The sequence below is a fragment of the Ailuropoda melanoleuca genome, chromosome 1 (assembly GCF_002007445.2).
Source record: "Ailuropoda melanoleuca isolate Jingjing chromosome 1, ASM200744v2, whole genome shotgun sequence".
NCBI classification, from domain to species: Eukaryota; Metazoa; Chordata; class Mammalia; order Carnivora; family Ursidae; genus Ailuropoda; species Ailuropoda melanoleuca.
Window position 1 is genome coordinate 103394459 of NC_048218.1, and position 18313 is coordinate 103412771.

Genomic DNA, 18313 nt, shown 5'->3' on the forward strand with positions numbered 1-18313 from the left:
TTCATTCCAACACCAGTTTCTTTCCAGATTTCCTAGTCTGTGATATGTTCCCATTATTTAATACTCCCAAGAAAAGAGGTTCAGAGTCCTTTGTGACTTCCTTCTCTCCCTGGCTACTCAGTCAGGTGTTCATCTCCCTAGTCCTGGGTAGTCTGCTCAATCTTGACTCTATCTTAGCTTTCCCACTGTGGCCATAGAGAGGACCACAGACATTCTGGGACAAGCACAAATCTTGGAATCTGACTAGGTTTGCTTTCACTCCCTGCCATTTACCAGCTTTGTGAAAACAGGCATGTTACCTTTCTAGGCCTTGATTCCTCTGCAAGATGGGATAATTATACCCGTTTTTCATGGTCACCGTGGGAACTGACAGAAGTAATTTATACATAGTGCATATTAGGACCGAAAAAATGTTAGTTCCCTTTCTATTTAATACTCTTACAGTTAGTCTAGGCCTGGGTTACCAGCAAAGATATTTTCTAAATGGCTAACTAGATCCAATTGCTTGATGTTTGGAACACCTCCAATCACTGCTAATAGCTTAATTTTGCTAAAACACTGCTTGCATTATATCACGCTGCTGACTACCAATTTTCCATATTCCTAGTGCCTTTATGGAAAAGTGCAAATTCCATAGCCTTAGTGCCAAGACACTTATTCCTCTGGGGTAGAGATTTAAAACTTTGCCCAAGGTGCCCAAAACACAATTTTTAATATTTTCATTTGGGAAAATGAAAGAGTATATTCACTTAAGTCTCATCACTCTAAATAGCAGAATGGGAAGGGAAGATCGTAAACACTGATCACAGACATGGTTATTGACATAGTTACTAGTAATTAGTCATATTTGCAACACAAACTAATTAAAGCAAGATTTTTTATAAGAGAAATAAAAATTTAGACATTTCTTTATTATGGCTAGTTGCTAACAACAGCAAAAAATAATTCTCTTTTACCTAGTACTTCTTTTTGCAAGTCATGGCATCTGGTTTGCAAGTTTACTTCCTGCTGTTTGGATGTCTGAATCTGCTGAGACCTCAATATGGCTGCATCTGACAACAATTTCAGATTTTTCATTTCCTCTTCAAGGCATATCTTATTTCTCTGGGACACTGTCAAACTTTTCTTTAGTATCTCTATTTCTGTAAGGAAAATTCAAAGTTTACAAATAGACAAAATTGAATCATAAATCATTTCCCCATAGAATGATTATTTCCTCTTAGAAAATTAATAGTTGAAAGTCAAGATGACTTTTCTGTCAGCATAATGACACCCAACCAAAGAATTTAAATTTAGTAGTTATTTTGAAAAAAGAAATAAGAAAAAGGATTATATTGCTAAATGATGCATGAAAACTTTTAGTAGTTTAGCCTTTAAATTGTATTAAATGGCAATCTGTCTTGCTTTTCAAATACTCACATAAATAAATAACACAATATCTGCATAATGTTCTGAGTTTTATTGAAATTAAATTGTTTTCTTGGCAACATGATTCAGAAAAGTAAATTTAAATTTGCTAGCATGAGCTGGTTGGGTGGCATTTCTAGGAGAGTAACTAGGGTACATTCTATACAAATTACGAAGAAAGGCAGTAGGGATGGAGAGGAATAAAAGGATGCAGTGTCTAAAACTAATAAATTTATGGGCAGAAAGTATTAGTTAATATATCTTAATGATTCTAATAATACTCTGTGCCCTCAAAATGAGACCAGAATTTCATTATAGCAATCACTTGTCATTATTCTACCTACTCAGATTAAGCTTCATAAAAATATGCCTTCATAGCATTATGTAGATTTAAATGTGCTAATTTTATATAATTTTGTGAGAAATGCATGAGCATATTATCCTTCAGAATAATTATCAGGCTCTCCCTTAATCAGTCTCTCCAGCACTACTATCTTAAAGCAGTATTAAAATATTTAAAGAACTACACAATAATAAAATACTATAAAATTTGTACAATCACTATTAATTTGAATTGATGAGGATGTGATCTATGTGAAAATCTGGACAGTCTGTTTTTTCAGATAGTTCACTTGGCATCCCCTTCCTTGGTTAGCTTATCCTGGGCCATGTAATGGGTCTAGCATCTGACTGGGTATCAGAGGAGTTTGGCTTGGTCTTGGAGCCACCACAGCAGAAATAGCAGCCACAGGGGCGAGTGAAAATCAGAATCATAGATCCATAAAACAGACATGGCAGCAGAAGCAATATGGCTAGTAAGTGGTTACAGAGAAGTAAAGTGGTAGGCTAGACAGAGTACAGAGAAGAGAACATGCCTTAAAGGATGGTGATGAATAGGATTAGGAATGTGGTCTAAAGAGAGACAAGAAAAATGTCTTTCTGTGGGTGAAGTATGTCTGGAAGAAAACATGACCTTTAAGACAGATCCAGGGCATGGGCACAAGGGGTCTGGCACTTCTTCACTTTTAATTAATGCTCAAAATGCAAAACCTGGTGAAGCACCTGGGTGGCTCAGCTGGTTAAGCGTCTACCTTCAGCTCAGGTCATGATCCCGAAGTCCTGGGATCAAGCTCCACATTGGCCTCCCTGCTCGGCAGGGAGTCCACTTCTCCCTCTGCCCCTCACCCCACCCGTGCTCTCTCTCTCAAATAAATAAATAAATTTAAAAAAATGGAAAACCTGGAGAAATAAATTGGCAGAGACCAAATAAGTAAGGTTCTACTATATTCCAATGATTACTTTATATGGGAATCTTTTTCCTACAAATAACTATATGCTTCTAAATACTTATGGATATGCACCCATTTGTATGAGGAAAACTGCTAACACACTAGTGCATAAAATTTTAAAAGAAGAGAGTTTTAAGAAACATGGAGGTTGCAGTTTTTCTTCACGCCTAAAAAGTCTTGGGTATTTCTGTATCCATAAAGGTGGCTCCTTATGCTGAATAAATTGTACCATATCCTAATCATATCTGTCTAAGTTTAAGTCAGAATGACACTGCACATGCTGGCACCTATTTTTCATTTGCCAGAATGATACTGCTTAAGTTTAGCAGGCTGACTCTCTAAGTGTACACTACTATCTGTCTCTAAAATAACTACTCATGTCAACATGACTTTCTATCTGACATTAAAAGAATAAGAATCTGCAATACAAATTTATTTGTGAAATATATTCTAACACATGGAAAAGTACAGCAAGATTTCCAAACTAACAGGAGCTGTGTTTCTAACATTGAATTAGGAGAGTAAACTCAACGAAGGCGAATTAACTCACCCTTGGCAAATTACACATCCCTTGTTGTTTGGCAATTCTGGTATCAAATAATCAATCCTACCTTCATCATTCTACAACTTCATATCTATCAGTCATGTGTCCCAATTTGGAGTTCAGAAGTTATGATCTCTGCCAGGTTAACTTATTCTGGTCATTGTATCCACCTTGTGTTTCCCTTGTCTCGGCACCCCCATGAAGAAGGTCCTCCTAACTTCATTCATTTGGCCTGCCACTGCTCATATGCTACCACTGCCTGGAAATCTTTTCTGACCCAATCTGGAAGTGACCTAGATCTTCCTGGAACTTGCACCAATTTACACAATTTTTACTGCACTGATCATATGTATACATATGATCTACTATTAGACTGCAAGTTATTTTAGGCCAGAGATAATATCTTACTTATTTTTTATTCCATCCATAATTTCTACAATGATGTCCTAAAAATGACAGGAGCTCAATACATACTTACCAAATGAGTAAAGTCATTATTGAGCAAAACTTCTAAATAGTTTTCTGATATACTAGTTGAATATCCTGAATATTTCTTTTGTCTTACCTTACCCTTCACTTTATAGGCAAGCATTTTGAGACCTAGATTATTTAATGTCAGACTAGATAAGGCAATAAAAATACACAAGCAAAAGAAGCAAACATTTTAAATACGATAAGCAAATAGGCCTATTCTATCCCTAATTCCTTCAATTTTATGAAAAATGTGGACTATGTTTCTAAGCCTAATTCAAAACGTGAATTTTAAAAGTTCAAGAGATATTCAATCAATAGGTACTTTGGGAATGGAAGCAAATTGATTATACACTTAAAATAGTCTACCTTTAGTGTGGTGATTCTACACTAAAAATAATTTTTTCCTGAAATTTCTCTTATTAAAATAGGTGTGCTCTGGTTTAAGAAAACCTAATCTACGAACATTTGAACTTAAAAATCTTGATTACATAAAGAGAAAGCCACTCATTAGAGTGGTAGGAAATATTTCACTCATATCTGCTATTCAAAATCAACATACTTTGTCAGGAAGAAAATATTGAGCAATGACTTTTCTAGGAATACTGTTTCTGTTTTGGACTTTGATTTTAGACCTGAATTTTAATGTGTCTGGAATAATGCTGTGCAATGTGTATGGGGTTCATGGTATTTATTAATTTGTTAGGGCTGCTGTAACAAAGCACCACAGGCTGGTACTTTGGTAAGCAACAGAGATTGATTTTTTTCACAGTTCCAGAGGCTAAAAAGTCTGAGATCAAGGTATCAGCAGGGTTGGTATCTTCTAAGGGCCATGAAGGATGGATCTGTTCCAGGCCTCTCCTCTTGGCTCGTAAATGGCCATCTTCTTCCTGTGTCTTCAAGACTCCTCCCTCTGTAAAGGTCTGTTTCCAAATTGCCTCTTTTTTATAAGGAACACCAATCACATTAAATTAGAGCCCACCCACTTAATTTATTTCTTTAAGGACCCTAACTCCAAATACAGTTATATTCTCCAAATACAGATTAGGACTTCAGTATATGAATTTGGAGGAGTGACAAAATTCCGCCAAAAACACTACATTTTAGAATATTTATTCACATTTATATTGTGATTAAAAATATGCCAAAAATAAATGAGCATGTGTTGGACTAGAAGATAAAATGGGAAAATGAAAACAATTGTGTTAGGATAAAGGAATTAGGATTATGAATTAGGAGGTTATTTTACTTCTTATAAAAATGTTTCATTTTTTTTATATCAACTTTTCAATTGAAGAACTATGCCATGCAGAATCAACTCACCCCATAAGGATATATTCACGTAGATGACAAATAAAACCCGGCATTTAAAAAAAAAAAGTATTTTTTATTTAAAATGCTTGCAATATTGTCAAAGTTTATAGCTAATACAGGCTTTTAGATTTAGAATAAGTATTATATAATGTTAGCTAACATAAATACAATTATTAGTATTAATCTTATACAATCAATTTCTTTATCTTGAAAAGATTTTTCTGTTGTTCTCAGTCCTCTTAGCTTAGGCACATGGACTTAAAATTATTTTAGGTCACTATGTTTTTAGGAAACCTCTACAATTTTAGACATTTTAATAGATATGTATTTTATTTCATCATGTTATAATTTGCATCTCCCTAATTGGCTAATGATGTTAAACAATTTTTCGCATTTTTTCCATCTGCCTATCTTTTTTTTTTTTAAGATTTTATTTATTTAACAGAGAGAGACAGCCAGTGAGAGAGGGAACACAAGCAGGGGGAGTGGGAGAGGAAGAAGCAGGCTCATAGCAGAGGAGCCTGATGTGGGGCTCGATCCCATAACGCTGGGATCACGCCCTGAGCCGAAGGCAGACGCTTAACTGCTGTGCCACCCAGGCGCCCCTGCCTATCATTTTTGACAAAATTTTTGCTGATAGATTTTGCCCATTTCCTAATTAGTCTGTTTATTTAAAATGTAGAGTTTTAGGAGTTTTTCATGTATTCTAGATAAAAGTCCTTTGTGTAGTCCACAAATATTTTCTCTTAATCTGTAACTTGCCTTTTCATCCTCTTAACAGTGTCTTTCACAGAGCAAAACTTAATTTTGTTGAGGTTCTTTTTATCAAGTTTTCTTCTTATGTATCATGCTTTTAGTTCAAGTCTGAGAATCTTAGGTCCCAAAGATTTTCTAGTTTCCTTTTTACCTTTAGATCTATGATCTGTTTTGAATTAATTTTTGTATAAGGTGCAAGGTTTTGGTCAAGAGTTTTTTTGTTGTTGTTGTTTTGTTTTGTTTTGTTTTTTGGCCTATGGATAACCAATTACTCTAGCAATTACTCTAGTTATTCCACTGTCTCCGTTATTACTTTCAATCTGTTAAAAAAAAAAAAAAAGGCTAGGCTATCCTTCCTCCACTCAACTGCTTGCTTACCCTTGTCAAAAATCAGTTCAGCATACTTATGTGGGTCTAAATTTATATATATAAATATATTTAATATATTAGTTATATATTAATAAATATATTTAGCAAGTAAAGGGCTAGTACCCAAAATCTATAAAGAACTTATCAAACTCAACACCCAAAGAACAAGAAATCCAGTCAAGAAATGGAGAGAAGACATGAACAGACATTTCTCCAAAGAAGAAATACAAATGGCTAACAGACACATGAAAAAATGCTCAACATCACTCGGCATTAAGGAAATACAAATCAAAACCACAATGAGATACCACCTCACCTTAGTCAGAATGGCTAAAATTAACAAATCAGGAAATGACAGATGTTGGCAAGCATGCAGAGAAAGGGGAACCCTCCCTTTTGTTGGGAATGCAAGCTGGTGCAGCCACTCTGGAAAACAGTATGGACGTTCCTCACCAGTGGAAAATAGAGCTACCCTATGACCCAGCAATTGCACTCCTGGGTATTTACCCCAAAGATACAGACGTAGTGAAGAGAAGGGCCATATGCACCCTAATGCTCATAGCAGCATTGTCCACAATAGCTAAACTGTGGAAGGAGTTGAGATGCTCTTCAACAGACAAACGGATAAAGAAGATATGGTCCATATATACAATGGAATATTACTCAGCCATCAGAAAAAAATGATCACCCAACATTTGCAGCAACATGGATGGGACTGGAGGAGATTATGCTAAGTGAAATAAGTCAATCAGAGAAAGACAATTATCATATGGTTTCACTCATTTGTGCAACATAAGGAATAGCAGGGAGATCGGTAGGAGAAGGAAGGGAAGAATGAAGGGGGGGTAAACAGAAGGGGGAATGAACCATGAGAGACTACAGACTCTGGGAAACAAACTGAGGGCTTCGGGGCGGGGGGGATTGGGATAGGCCAGTGATGGGTATTAAGGAGGGCACATACTGCATGGAGCACTGGGTGTTATACGCAAATAGTGAATCATGGAACACTACATCAAAAACTAAGGACGTACTGTATGGTGACTAACATAACATAAATAAATAAATAAATAAATAAATAAATAATAAAATTGTAGCAACTGACCAAATTTTCTTTTCTTTTGGTCTCCCAGAACATTCTAGTTGTTTTTAACAATATTTTTTTCTGATTATGAAAATAATAAATGGACACTTTAGAAAATTTGAAATATATAGAAAGAAACATAAAAGAAAATAAAAACTACTTATGATCTTTCCACCCATAAAAAAAGTTACTTTTTAGTTTATTTATTAGCTTTTTAGCTTTATCTTTTTGTATTTATTTTTTAGTGGTTGCTTTATGAATTACACATCCTTTTTAGTCTACATATAATATATATTGCATCGTATCACATAAAATACAAAAAGAATGCAACCATTTGGATCTTTTTCTCCTTCTCTCCAACCTTTATGCTCTAGTTGTCATATGTTAAATCGACATACTTTATAAAACCCACATATAATAATTCCTATTTTAAATAAGAAAATACAATTTGTTTTAAATTCAAAGGAAAAAAGTCTTTTATACTTACCCATATTTATCACTTATGGTACTTTTTAATCCATCCTAAGGGCCCTGGGGTTCTGTTAATTTTTTTTCCAATGTTTATCTCTCTTCTTCAAAATGAATAATATCTACTGATCTATCTTAAATCCACTGGATCTTTCTTCTATAATCACAATAATGCTATAGAAGTCTATCCAGTAAATTTTTATTTCAGATATTGTATTTTTTCCATTTTTTTAAAAGATTTTATTTATTTATTTGACAGACAGACAGCCAGCAAGAGAGGGAACACAAGCAGTGGGAGAGGAAGAAGCAGGCTCCCAGTGGAGGAGCCTGATGCGGGGCTCGATCCATCACGCCCTGAGCCAAAGGCAGATGCTTAATGACTGAGTCACCCAGGCGCCCCTGTATTTTTTCCATTCTTGAATATCCAATTTTTAATAGTTTTCTGCTGAGATATTCTATCTTTTCATTCATTACTAGCTTATTTTCCTTTATGTCATTGAACATAGTTAACAGCTAATTTGATGTCCTAGTTAGTTATTTCTATCATCTGGATCATCTCAGGGTTGGTCTCTGCTGACTATCTAATCTCTTGAGTACGGGCCTTGTCTTCTTCCCAGATCAATAAAATTGTAATTGTATCCTAAACATTGGTGATGTTATGTTATGGAAACCCTGAATTCGGTTATGTTCCTCTAAAGGGTAGTTATTTTGACATTGTTTTACTTTAACAAGCAGTTAACTCGGCTAAACTCAAACTGTAAAATATGTCTACCGTCAGGTAAGCAGCACTGAAAATATCAATTATTTTGGCCTTTGATGGGCTGTTTCAAGTCTTCCCTGTGCACATGTATTTCAGGACTAGGCCAAAGATTTAGAAAGAGCTTATATGCCAACTCTGAGCTCTCCCTCTCTGATCATCTCTTTTCTGGAATATTCTTTCTCAGAGGCTGCCTTAATCTGTGTCCTCCAATCTTCAAGCCAAAAGACTATAGATTTCTATCAGAGTTTTAGCTCCCCTGCATGGAACACACTGTACCCTGCCCTCAATCTAATAGCCTTAAACAAACAAACAAACAAACATAAAAACAAAACCCCAGAGAATTCACCCAGTTCCATTCTCTACTTTGAATTAAAAAAATTAATAGCCTTTTTAAAAAAAATTGTCAGTTTTAGGTTCATAAAAAATTAAACAGAAAGTACAAAAAATTTCCATATAACCTCTGTCTCCACAAATGCATAGCCTCTCCCATCATCAAAATCCTGCACCAGAATGGGAAACATTTCTTATAATCAATGAACCTACACTCACACATCATAATCAACCCCAAATCCTTAGTTTATATTAGTTTTCAGTCTTGGTGCTTACATTCTATGAGTTTTGACAACATATATAATTACATGTACACACCATTATAGTACCATATTTTCATTGCTCTAAGAATCTTCCATGATCAACCTACTCATCCTTCCCTCACACCCTGGCAAAAACAGATTTCTTTACTATATTCATAGTTTTACCCTTTTCAGAATGTCATTTAGTTGGAATCATACAGTATGTAGCCTTTTCAGATTGGCTTCTTTCACTTAGTAATATGCCTTCTATCAATATCTGACATTCCCTCTGTTATGTGCTTGGTTTTGGTCACTCTCCAGTGTTTTTAAGTAGTTATTTTGTCCAGAATTTATCAGTTATCTGAGGGAAGGCTGATGCAACATGAAATACTAAATCATGAACAGCAGAAAAAGTTTTAAAATACAAATTGGCACATTAATCATAATAAACAGACTTCCGGTCACAGCTCAAGATAGATGGATGTATCATGGTTTATTTTAGATCAGCTTATAATTACTAAATTTCAGGGTTCAAAGAAGTCATAATGGTCAGCTAGTTTACCAACCAGCAACAAATTTAAAAGTTGATCATAAGTCCCATCACATAAAATGAAATTCTATGCCATTACTTATGATGTACCATATAGCAAAAAAAGAAAAGAAAAGAATGAAAGAAAGAATGAAAGAAAAGATGATTACATTCTAAATATACACAACAAACCTGTCAAGGCTGTTTCACTTATGGATTTAATTTGTAGAAAAACTTCTCCTTTCAGTGAAGTCCAGTTTTGAAAATTATCATATACTTCATTTTTAATACTGGTTAGCTCCCTTTTAGTAAAAGTAAGTAATGAAAGAGTCTTATTCCAGAAATATTTGTACTTCACCAATCTTTGACTGTAAAATAGTTTAAAAAATTAGGAATTTTAAAAATAGCAAGCATAATAACAAATATTTCTTTGAAAAAATGGTTTTCTTTGAAAAATGGTTTGAGAATGACCATATAATCAACTGGCTAAAAGGAGACAATTTTGAACGTAAAAGGAGGTGCTATTTGTATTTTGCAGAGATGATAGATATAAATTGGGAATATCCCAGGAAAACTGAGGTATATGGTCACCCCAACTCATTTCCATTATTTTAACTATAAAGAAAGACAGCTAACCTTTTCATACACATCAATTCAATTAATGTTTTAACTTCATTCAACAGTAAATACTTAGTGAAGAAAATCAGGTCAAAGTGACTTAATCACAAGCCAAAATGAGAATCTCAGATTCTTAGACAGTATTCTTGCTATATACCATGGTTCTCCAGGCTGTATAAAACCTGGGGTAATAATAAAGAATACCTTTTAAAGTGATTGATCCAGTGCTTTTGCTTCAAGGAATGTCACAGTTCAAAGTAATAACAGATTTTTTGTAATCTCAGTGATTTTATTACTTTAGATGTCCTGGCTATAATTTACCTAATAATCAAAAAAGATTCAGGCATAGATCTGGGAGTTATTAGCAAAAAAATTATGACTGAAGCCATGGAATTGTAATTATTTGGTTAATAATTATCTTCCTGAATGGACTAAATCTATGATGCAGAGACTATATCTGTCTTATTCATCAGTTTCCCAAGCACCTACCACAGTACTTACCACGTAGTATATGCTTAACAAATACTGACAAATGAATGAATGAGTAAAAATAATGATCACCCAGCTGGAGAAATGAATAAGTGAGAAGTGTTGAGGATAAAACACTGGATAGCACTAATGTTTTTGGGACTAAAACAGAAAAGAATCCAACAAAAAAGACTATGGAGTAAAAGAGATGAAAAACCAAAATAATAATATCTGAAATCCAGGAAATAAGAGAATTTAAGCAAAAAAGTAGTGGTCAGTGTTTAAGCCTTCAGATAAAGGCTGAACAGAGTGTGCTGTATCTGGTATTAAGGAGGCCTCTGGTGATCTCAGAGAGAGGCATTAAGTAGGAAAGGACAGAGCAACAAAGCAGAAGTGACAAAACAGGTGATACCAGCAATCAAGAACCTTGATTTAAGTGGCAAGAAGAGAAAGAGGAAAATGCAGAGTAGATTTGTTAAGATAGGAGATACCTGAGTGCACACAGCTGAGTAAAATACAAGTATAGTCAGAGGCTAAAAACACAGACAAGAGGCGCAATTTCTTGTGCAAAGTCCTAGAAAGGACAGAGGTAGGGTAGAGGCTGAAAGATTAGCCTTTGTCAGGAAAAAGCATGGTGTCATTCCATGTGGTAACTAAGGTCCACCTGAGTTATCAGAAGCCACAGGGGATGCCTCAATCAGCATGCAGAGCTGTGAGTTAAGAAAGATGCTAATTTCAAAAAGCAGAGAAGGAGTCCAAATAGATCACTTAATCAAGGGGGCCAAAAGTGAGAATGGGAAGTCTGAATGTAGAGCCAGAAACTGGTAAGACAGGGAGATAAGAGCTATGAACTAAGTCAAGGTCAAGGGGTTTGGTGTAAGCCAGCTGCTGAGAGTAAGCCATGTGCATGGGAGTCAGGGCTTACAAGGATATTTAACAGAAAAAAGACTAGATGTAAATTCAGGTGCTTCTGTAGAAAGAAAGGCAGGAAACAGAAAATTCAAGCTTGTTAACCAAGAGCAGATCCATATTCTGTGGGGCCTAAATCTTATATGATTAGTGGTGAGTGGGAGGAGAGCTTTCTTGAAAAAAACAATACAAAAATGATGTCTACTTGAGGCACCTGCGTGGCTCAGTCGGTTAAGTGACTGACCCTTGATTTAGGCTCAGGTCATATCAGGGTTGTGAGATTAAGCCCCACCTCTGGTCCCAAGTTAGGTGTGGAACCTACTTATGATCGTCTCTCTCCCTCTCTACCCCCACTCTCTCTCTCTCTTGCTTTCTCTACAAAGAAAAAATGATGTCTACAAAATTAGGTTACAAGTGTACAATTATCCATAGAATGAAAAAAATCATTACAAACAAAATTTTAAAGTTGATGAATTCCACCAATGTCACAAAATACAGGAAAATGATATAACTTCCTAATAAGTAACAGTGCTATAATACCTTTTATTTTTTTAAAAGATTTTTAAAAATTTATTTATTTTTAGAGAGCGAGCTTGTGCACCATGTGTGACTGGTGGGGAGGGGTGGGGGGAGAGGTTAAGAATCTAGAGCAGACTCCATACTGAGTACAGAGCCCAACTCAGGGCTTGATCCCACGACCCTGAGATCATGACCTGAGCTGAAACCAAGAGTCAGAGGCTTAACCAACTTGAGCAAACCAGGCACCCTATTTGCAATTTTTGTCCACGTGTTCTACAACCACTTGTTCATATGAGAACCATTTTATATAATACTTTATGTGGGGAGAATATAAAAATTATATAGCCTTTCATCTAGCACGGCCATTAGTTTTTTATTATTGGTAGTTTTAAGAGATTCTTTCAGCTTTATGTTTCATTACTGATAACACTGTGTAAATATTATACATTGTCCAATTTGGAAAAAACTTACCAAAATTTTTTATATGATTATAAGATTAGGAACATTTCAAGTGTTTTTAAAAAATGAGTAGGCTTAAATTGTCTTTGGATGACCAGGTGCATTGTCAATGAGCAGTCATATTTTGAAAGGAATATTTTTTTCTGAGCAGTAAGCATCAACAATAGGCTTAAAATATTTAGTAAACCGTATCATATACATATTTGCTATCATCCAGGCTTTGTTGTTCTATTTCTAGAGTATAGGCAGAGTAGATTTAGCATAATTCTTAAGGGCTCTTGAATTTTCAAAATTATAAATGAGCACTGGCTTCAACTTAAAATTACCAGCTGCATTAGCCCCTAACAAGAGAGTCAGCCTTTCTCTGAAGCTTTAAAAACAGGCATTGACTTCTCCTCTCTAGCTAAGAAAGTCCTAGGTGGCATCTTTTCCCAATAGAAGGCTGTTTTGTCTAAATTGGAAATCTGTTTTCAGTGTTGCCACCTTCATCACTTTTCTTAGCTAGATCTTCAGCAAACTTGCCATATAGTTTCTACTTAAGCACTTGTTGCTTCATCTTGCACTTTTATGTTATGGCGAGTGCTTCTTTCCTTAAATGTCATCAGCCAACCTCTGCTAGCTTCAAACTTTTCTTCAACAACTTCCTTACCTTTCTCAGCCTTCATAGAATTGAAGAGTTGGGGCCTTGCTCTGGATTAAGCTTTGGCTTAAGGGACTGTTGGGGCTGGTTTGATATTCTATCCAGACCACTAAAATTTTCTCCATATCAGTAATAAAGCTGTTTTGCTTCCTTATCACTCATGTGTTCACTGGAGTAACACTTTTAATTTCCTTCAAGAACTTTTTTTTGCATCCACAACTTGGATAACTGGCACAAGAGGCCTAGCTTTTGGCATATCTTGGCTTTTTGTTTGTTTCCTGACTTCAGGGTTTTATTTAAATTCTAGTTAATTAACATATATGATAAAATTGGTTTCAAATGTAGAATTTAGTGATTCATCACTTACATATAACACCCAGTGCTCATCACAATTAGTGTCTTCCTTAATACTCACCACCCATCTAGCCCATCCCCCACCCACCCCCCTCCATCAAAACTCAGTTTGTTCTCTATAGTTAAAAGTCTCTTATGGTTTGCTTCCCACTCTCTCTCTTTTTTTCCCCTTCCCCTGTGTTCATCTGTTTTGTTTCTTAAATTCCACATATGACTGAAACCATATGGTATTTGTCTTTCTGTGACTGGTTTATTTCACTTAGCATAATACACTCTAGCTCCATCCACATCATTGCAAATGGCAAGATTTTATTTTTTGATGGTTGAGTAATATTCCACTATACACACACACTTTCTTTATTCATTTATCAGTAGATGGACATTTGGGCTCTTTCTATAATTTGACTATTGTTGGGCATATCTTGGCTTTTGACATGCCTTCCTCACTAAGCTTAACCATTTCTAGCTTTCCATTTAAAGTGAGAAATTTGCAATTTACATAGAGCCATAAAAAGACCTCAAATAGCCAAGTCAACATTAAGGAAGAAAAACAAAGCTGGAGATAATCACAAATCCAGATTTCAAGATATACTACTACAAAGCTGTAGAAATCAAAACAGTATGGTATTGGCACAAAAACAGATACATAAATAACTGCAACCAAACAGAAAGCCCAGAAATAAACCCACAACAAGGTATTATGCTAAGTGAAGTACATCAGACTAAGAAAGACAAATACCATATGATTTCACTTGCATGTGGAATCTAAAAAAAAAAAAAAAGCAAATGAATAAACAAAAAGTAGAATCAGATCACATTGTCTGATTCCATATATACAAAATGTCCAGAAAAATGCAAATCCATAGAAACGGATTAGTGCTTGTCAGGATGGGTGGTAAGAACAGAGATTGAGTGCAAATGGCATGAGAATCTTAGGAGTGACTCAAATGTTCCAATACCAGATGTGGTAATGGTTGCACAACTTAGTAGGTCTTACAGTGTAAAAATCAATATATTGTGCTCTTAACATGAGTGAATTTTGTAGTAAGTAACTGATGTAACCCATGCAATGCTCCAGATTATCCACTTTAGAGTAACAGATTAAGATTTTTATCTTTAGAAGGGATCTTTAAAGTTCAAATATTACCTGGAAATGCTTAAAACATAGCCATTATCATTCAATAATTAAATAAATATTTCTGAGTCCCTACTTTGTGCCAGATTCTGTGATTAAATAATAGATTGATTGGCTTAACAAAAAAAAATGAGTGTCACTTAGGCTATCAGGTCACCAAATGTCAGTGGGGCAGGATATCAACAAAACTGTTTAAAATAAGATGTGATATGATAAACTATGAGATTGAGGCTACAAAAAAAGAAATAAATAAAGCCAGATGACAGAGTCTAGATTTACACATTAAAAAAGAAAGGGGGCACTTGGATGGCTCTGTCACTTAAGAGTCCAACTCTTGATTTTGGCTCAGGTCATGATCTCAGGGTTATGAGATCGAGCCCCACATTGGTCTCCGCGCTAAGATTCTCTCTCTCCATCTCTTTCTCCCCCTCTTCCTTCCCACTCCCCATCTCAAAAAAANCCAAAAAAAAAAAAAAAAAAAAAAAGTAAGTACTTTATATTTCAAACAATTTATGAAAAATTCACAATAGGAATCCTCTAAAAGTAAACACTGTCTAAAATATTTCAAATATGGATTGATTTGGAGCACTGGATTTATATACAGATTTGCATAAAGTGAAGTATACTTATATTCCATACTATTTTTTGGTGTTCATTTTACAGGCCTTCTACACTTAATTTCCATTCTCAAAGGCATTTTATTCTGAATAGCAGATGTGCTGAGCCAATTGAGACAGACCACACCTACTCCTGATAACCTCCTTGCAAGAAACAGGTTGGAAATGATGTCAGGAAAAACAGACAATGAAGAACATTTTTCTGGAGGCTAGGTGATTAAGCCCAATTACAATTAAGTAAATGACAGAATAATTTTAAAAGAACAATGCAACTCAAAGACATAGTTCATTGATCTACTGAAAGTTCCATTTGGGACACCTGGGTGGCTCAGTCGGTTAAGCATCTGCCTTCAGCTCAGGTCATGATCCCAGGGTCCTGGAATCAAGTCCCTCATCAGGCTCCTTGCTCAGCAGGGAGCCTATTTCTCCATTTGCCTCCACTCCCCCTGCTTCTGCTCTCTCTTTCTCTGACAAATAAATAAAATCTTTAAAAAAGGGGGGGGGAGTTCCTTTTGGACTCCACAAATAAAATTATCATATCTGAGTACCTAAAGTTCATGCTGCTTTTCTTTGCCACATTTAGAGAGATGATAAGCTCCTTTTCTTCTGTATTCTAGTAGATATTTTTAAGATAAACTACTTTAAAATCAGCTTTTAGTAATGCAACAAAATTGCTGACCCTATAAACTTTGATTTTATTTTCACCAGACTGTCTGTTCCTATCCATAACGTACCTACTAGTGAGGAATAAAACCAGTAATCATTTCTATTTGTGTATCATAAACTTTTATTTGTACTGTTTAGTTAGATGGTTACTTCCAAAATTGTTTTTCAGTAAGTGCTATGTTTTTATGTAAGTCAGACCCCAGACTCCTAATTTGTATCTTTTAGCTAAAAATAAACAAAAGTCACATATCTATTGAAATTTTTTTTAAAAACTTGGCAGTTAAAAGTATAACTCAAAATGATAAAATTAGAATACAATAAAAATAACAAAGATGCCTTAGTTTTTTCAAGAATTTAAAATGTTACAAATCACATGTAAAATGTGAATAATGAACATTTTATCAGTCTTAATATTTTGAAGCAGCATTAATTATTTAATCTAATCCTCGTCTAAACTTTAAAATTCAGTCAATCCTACCACCCACAAGGGCATTAGTGGATAAAATAAATGGGACTTCCTTAGCAGACCTGAGCCAGAGCTATTGGAAGAGCAGAGCTGAAGCACTGGTTGGCCTGACTAAAGTGGAGAACCGGAATCACCTGCTGGTTCAATACCAGATTTCTGGGACAGAGCAGAGAAGATTCCTGATGACAAAAATGATCATCTGTTTTATGAGTAGACTCATTGATTCAAAAATTATTTATTGAGCGTCATTATGTGCAAGGCACTTATGAAAGGTAATTGACCAGCAGATGGTCACCAGATAGTATATTAAAAAATTATTAGCCCAGGTAATTTTTTTAATGGAACAATGTTTCTGGTAACAACTAGTAGATTGAAAAAGTATGTTTTTTTAGTAACCTAGAACCTGTGTCTATTTATAATGTTCATTTAATTTTTTCCGTTTTCTAAGAGCTAAGTTACTCAATTTTGAAAAGAATCTGATATTCTGATATTCTCAATATATTCAATTCCGATTTTATAAAAGAAAATGAACTTCCTAATTTATTTAGAACATTGTGTTTTGCCTTCAGGTATTATAAACCCTCCAAAAATTTTATAAAAGCAGAATTAACACCATTTATGTTGGAGATTTTGAAATTTACGTGGTCTATTAACTATCATTTAGAAAGTTACCCTGTTCTAGGGGTGCCTGGGTGGCTCGGTTGATTAAGCATCCAACACCTGGTTTCAGTTCAGGTCATCATCGCTGGGTCCTGAGATGAGCCCCCACCTGGGCTCCACACTCAGCGGGCAGTCTGCTTGAAGATTCTCTCCCTCTGCTTCTCCCCAACTCATGCACACATGAGCACTTTTTCCCTCTCTCTCAAATAAATAAGTAAATTTAAAAAAAAATTTATCCCATTCTTCTATTACTTTCTGTATCACTGGACTATCAGGCAGGGAATTGAATACACCAAAAAACACTGGTCAAAAAATAATAATAAATTAGTGACTGTGCTTTCATTCTAAATGTTACTGCACAATAAAAGCAAGGTGTTTGCCTGATCTAAATGTACTGCTAAAACTATTCAGTTGAGATAATGGTAAAAAAAAAAAAAAACCCAAGTGAAGTTGTTTCCTTTTTTTTCAACCACACTGAATATAGAAACTATGTTACTAAAATGTTTGAATGTTTACACAGTATCAAATGTTCTTTTTCAATCCTTATCATTTTCAATTCTTTAAAGACAATCTTACCTGAATACTTGTGATTGTCTCTGCTTAATTTTTAATTCATGTTGCAAATGACTCAATTCTTTCTGTACTCTCTGAAATTCATTTTGTTGACTTTCTAACTGCATGCTTACATCTCGAATTCTAAAAATATAAACAATATCCATTACAAGCTTAAAAATTTCATTCTTAGAATTTTATTGAATTAAAATTTAAATACATTTTTAATAAAAATAAGTGTTAAAAAACTATGCATCTTTATATACACTAAATGAATGTACAGAAAAAGTATGGAGAGACACATATCAAACACCATTATCCCCAAGGAGGAGAGTGGAACTGATGGGAAGGGGAAAGGCAAAGAACATGGAAGGAAGGCAAAACTTTTACTCTATATCTTCTGTATTGTTCAAATTTTTTACAATGAACATGTATTTTCATTTGCATTACTAATTAAAATGTAACCAAATATCAATGTAATTTTTATTAAAGTAATACATGTATACAATTCCAAATGTCAAATATTACTAAAAGAGCTAAAGAAAATACAGTAATCATTTGCTTTTACCTCAATTCCCACTGCCTAAAACAACTTTTAACTTTTTTTCCCTTACTCCTCCAGTATTTACTTCTTTTTTTTTTCTTTAAATTTATTGGAGAGAATGAGTGTGAGAGAGACAGCACATAAGC

General features: G+C 34.7%; 1 protein-coding gene across 1 annotated transcript in view; it reads right to left on the reverse strand.

The window, feature by feature from the left end:
• LEKR1 (leucine, glutamate and lysine rich 1) overlaps positions 1 to 18313 on the reverse strand; it is a 174328-nt gene that overhangs the window by 84251 nt on the left and 71764 nt on the right. Inside the window, exons 6-8 of the mRNA XM_034663981.1 lie at positions 17648 to 17767; positions 9753 to 9928; positions 957 to 1142 (exon numbers count right to left, since the gene is read on the reverse strand). Coding sequence (XP_034519872.1) covers positions 957 to 1142; positions 9753 to 9928; positions 17648 to 17767 — 482 coding nt within the window. The remainder of the gene's footprint in view (positions 1 to 956; positions 1143 to 9752; positions 9929 to 17647; positions 17768 to 18313) is intronic.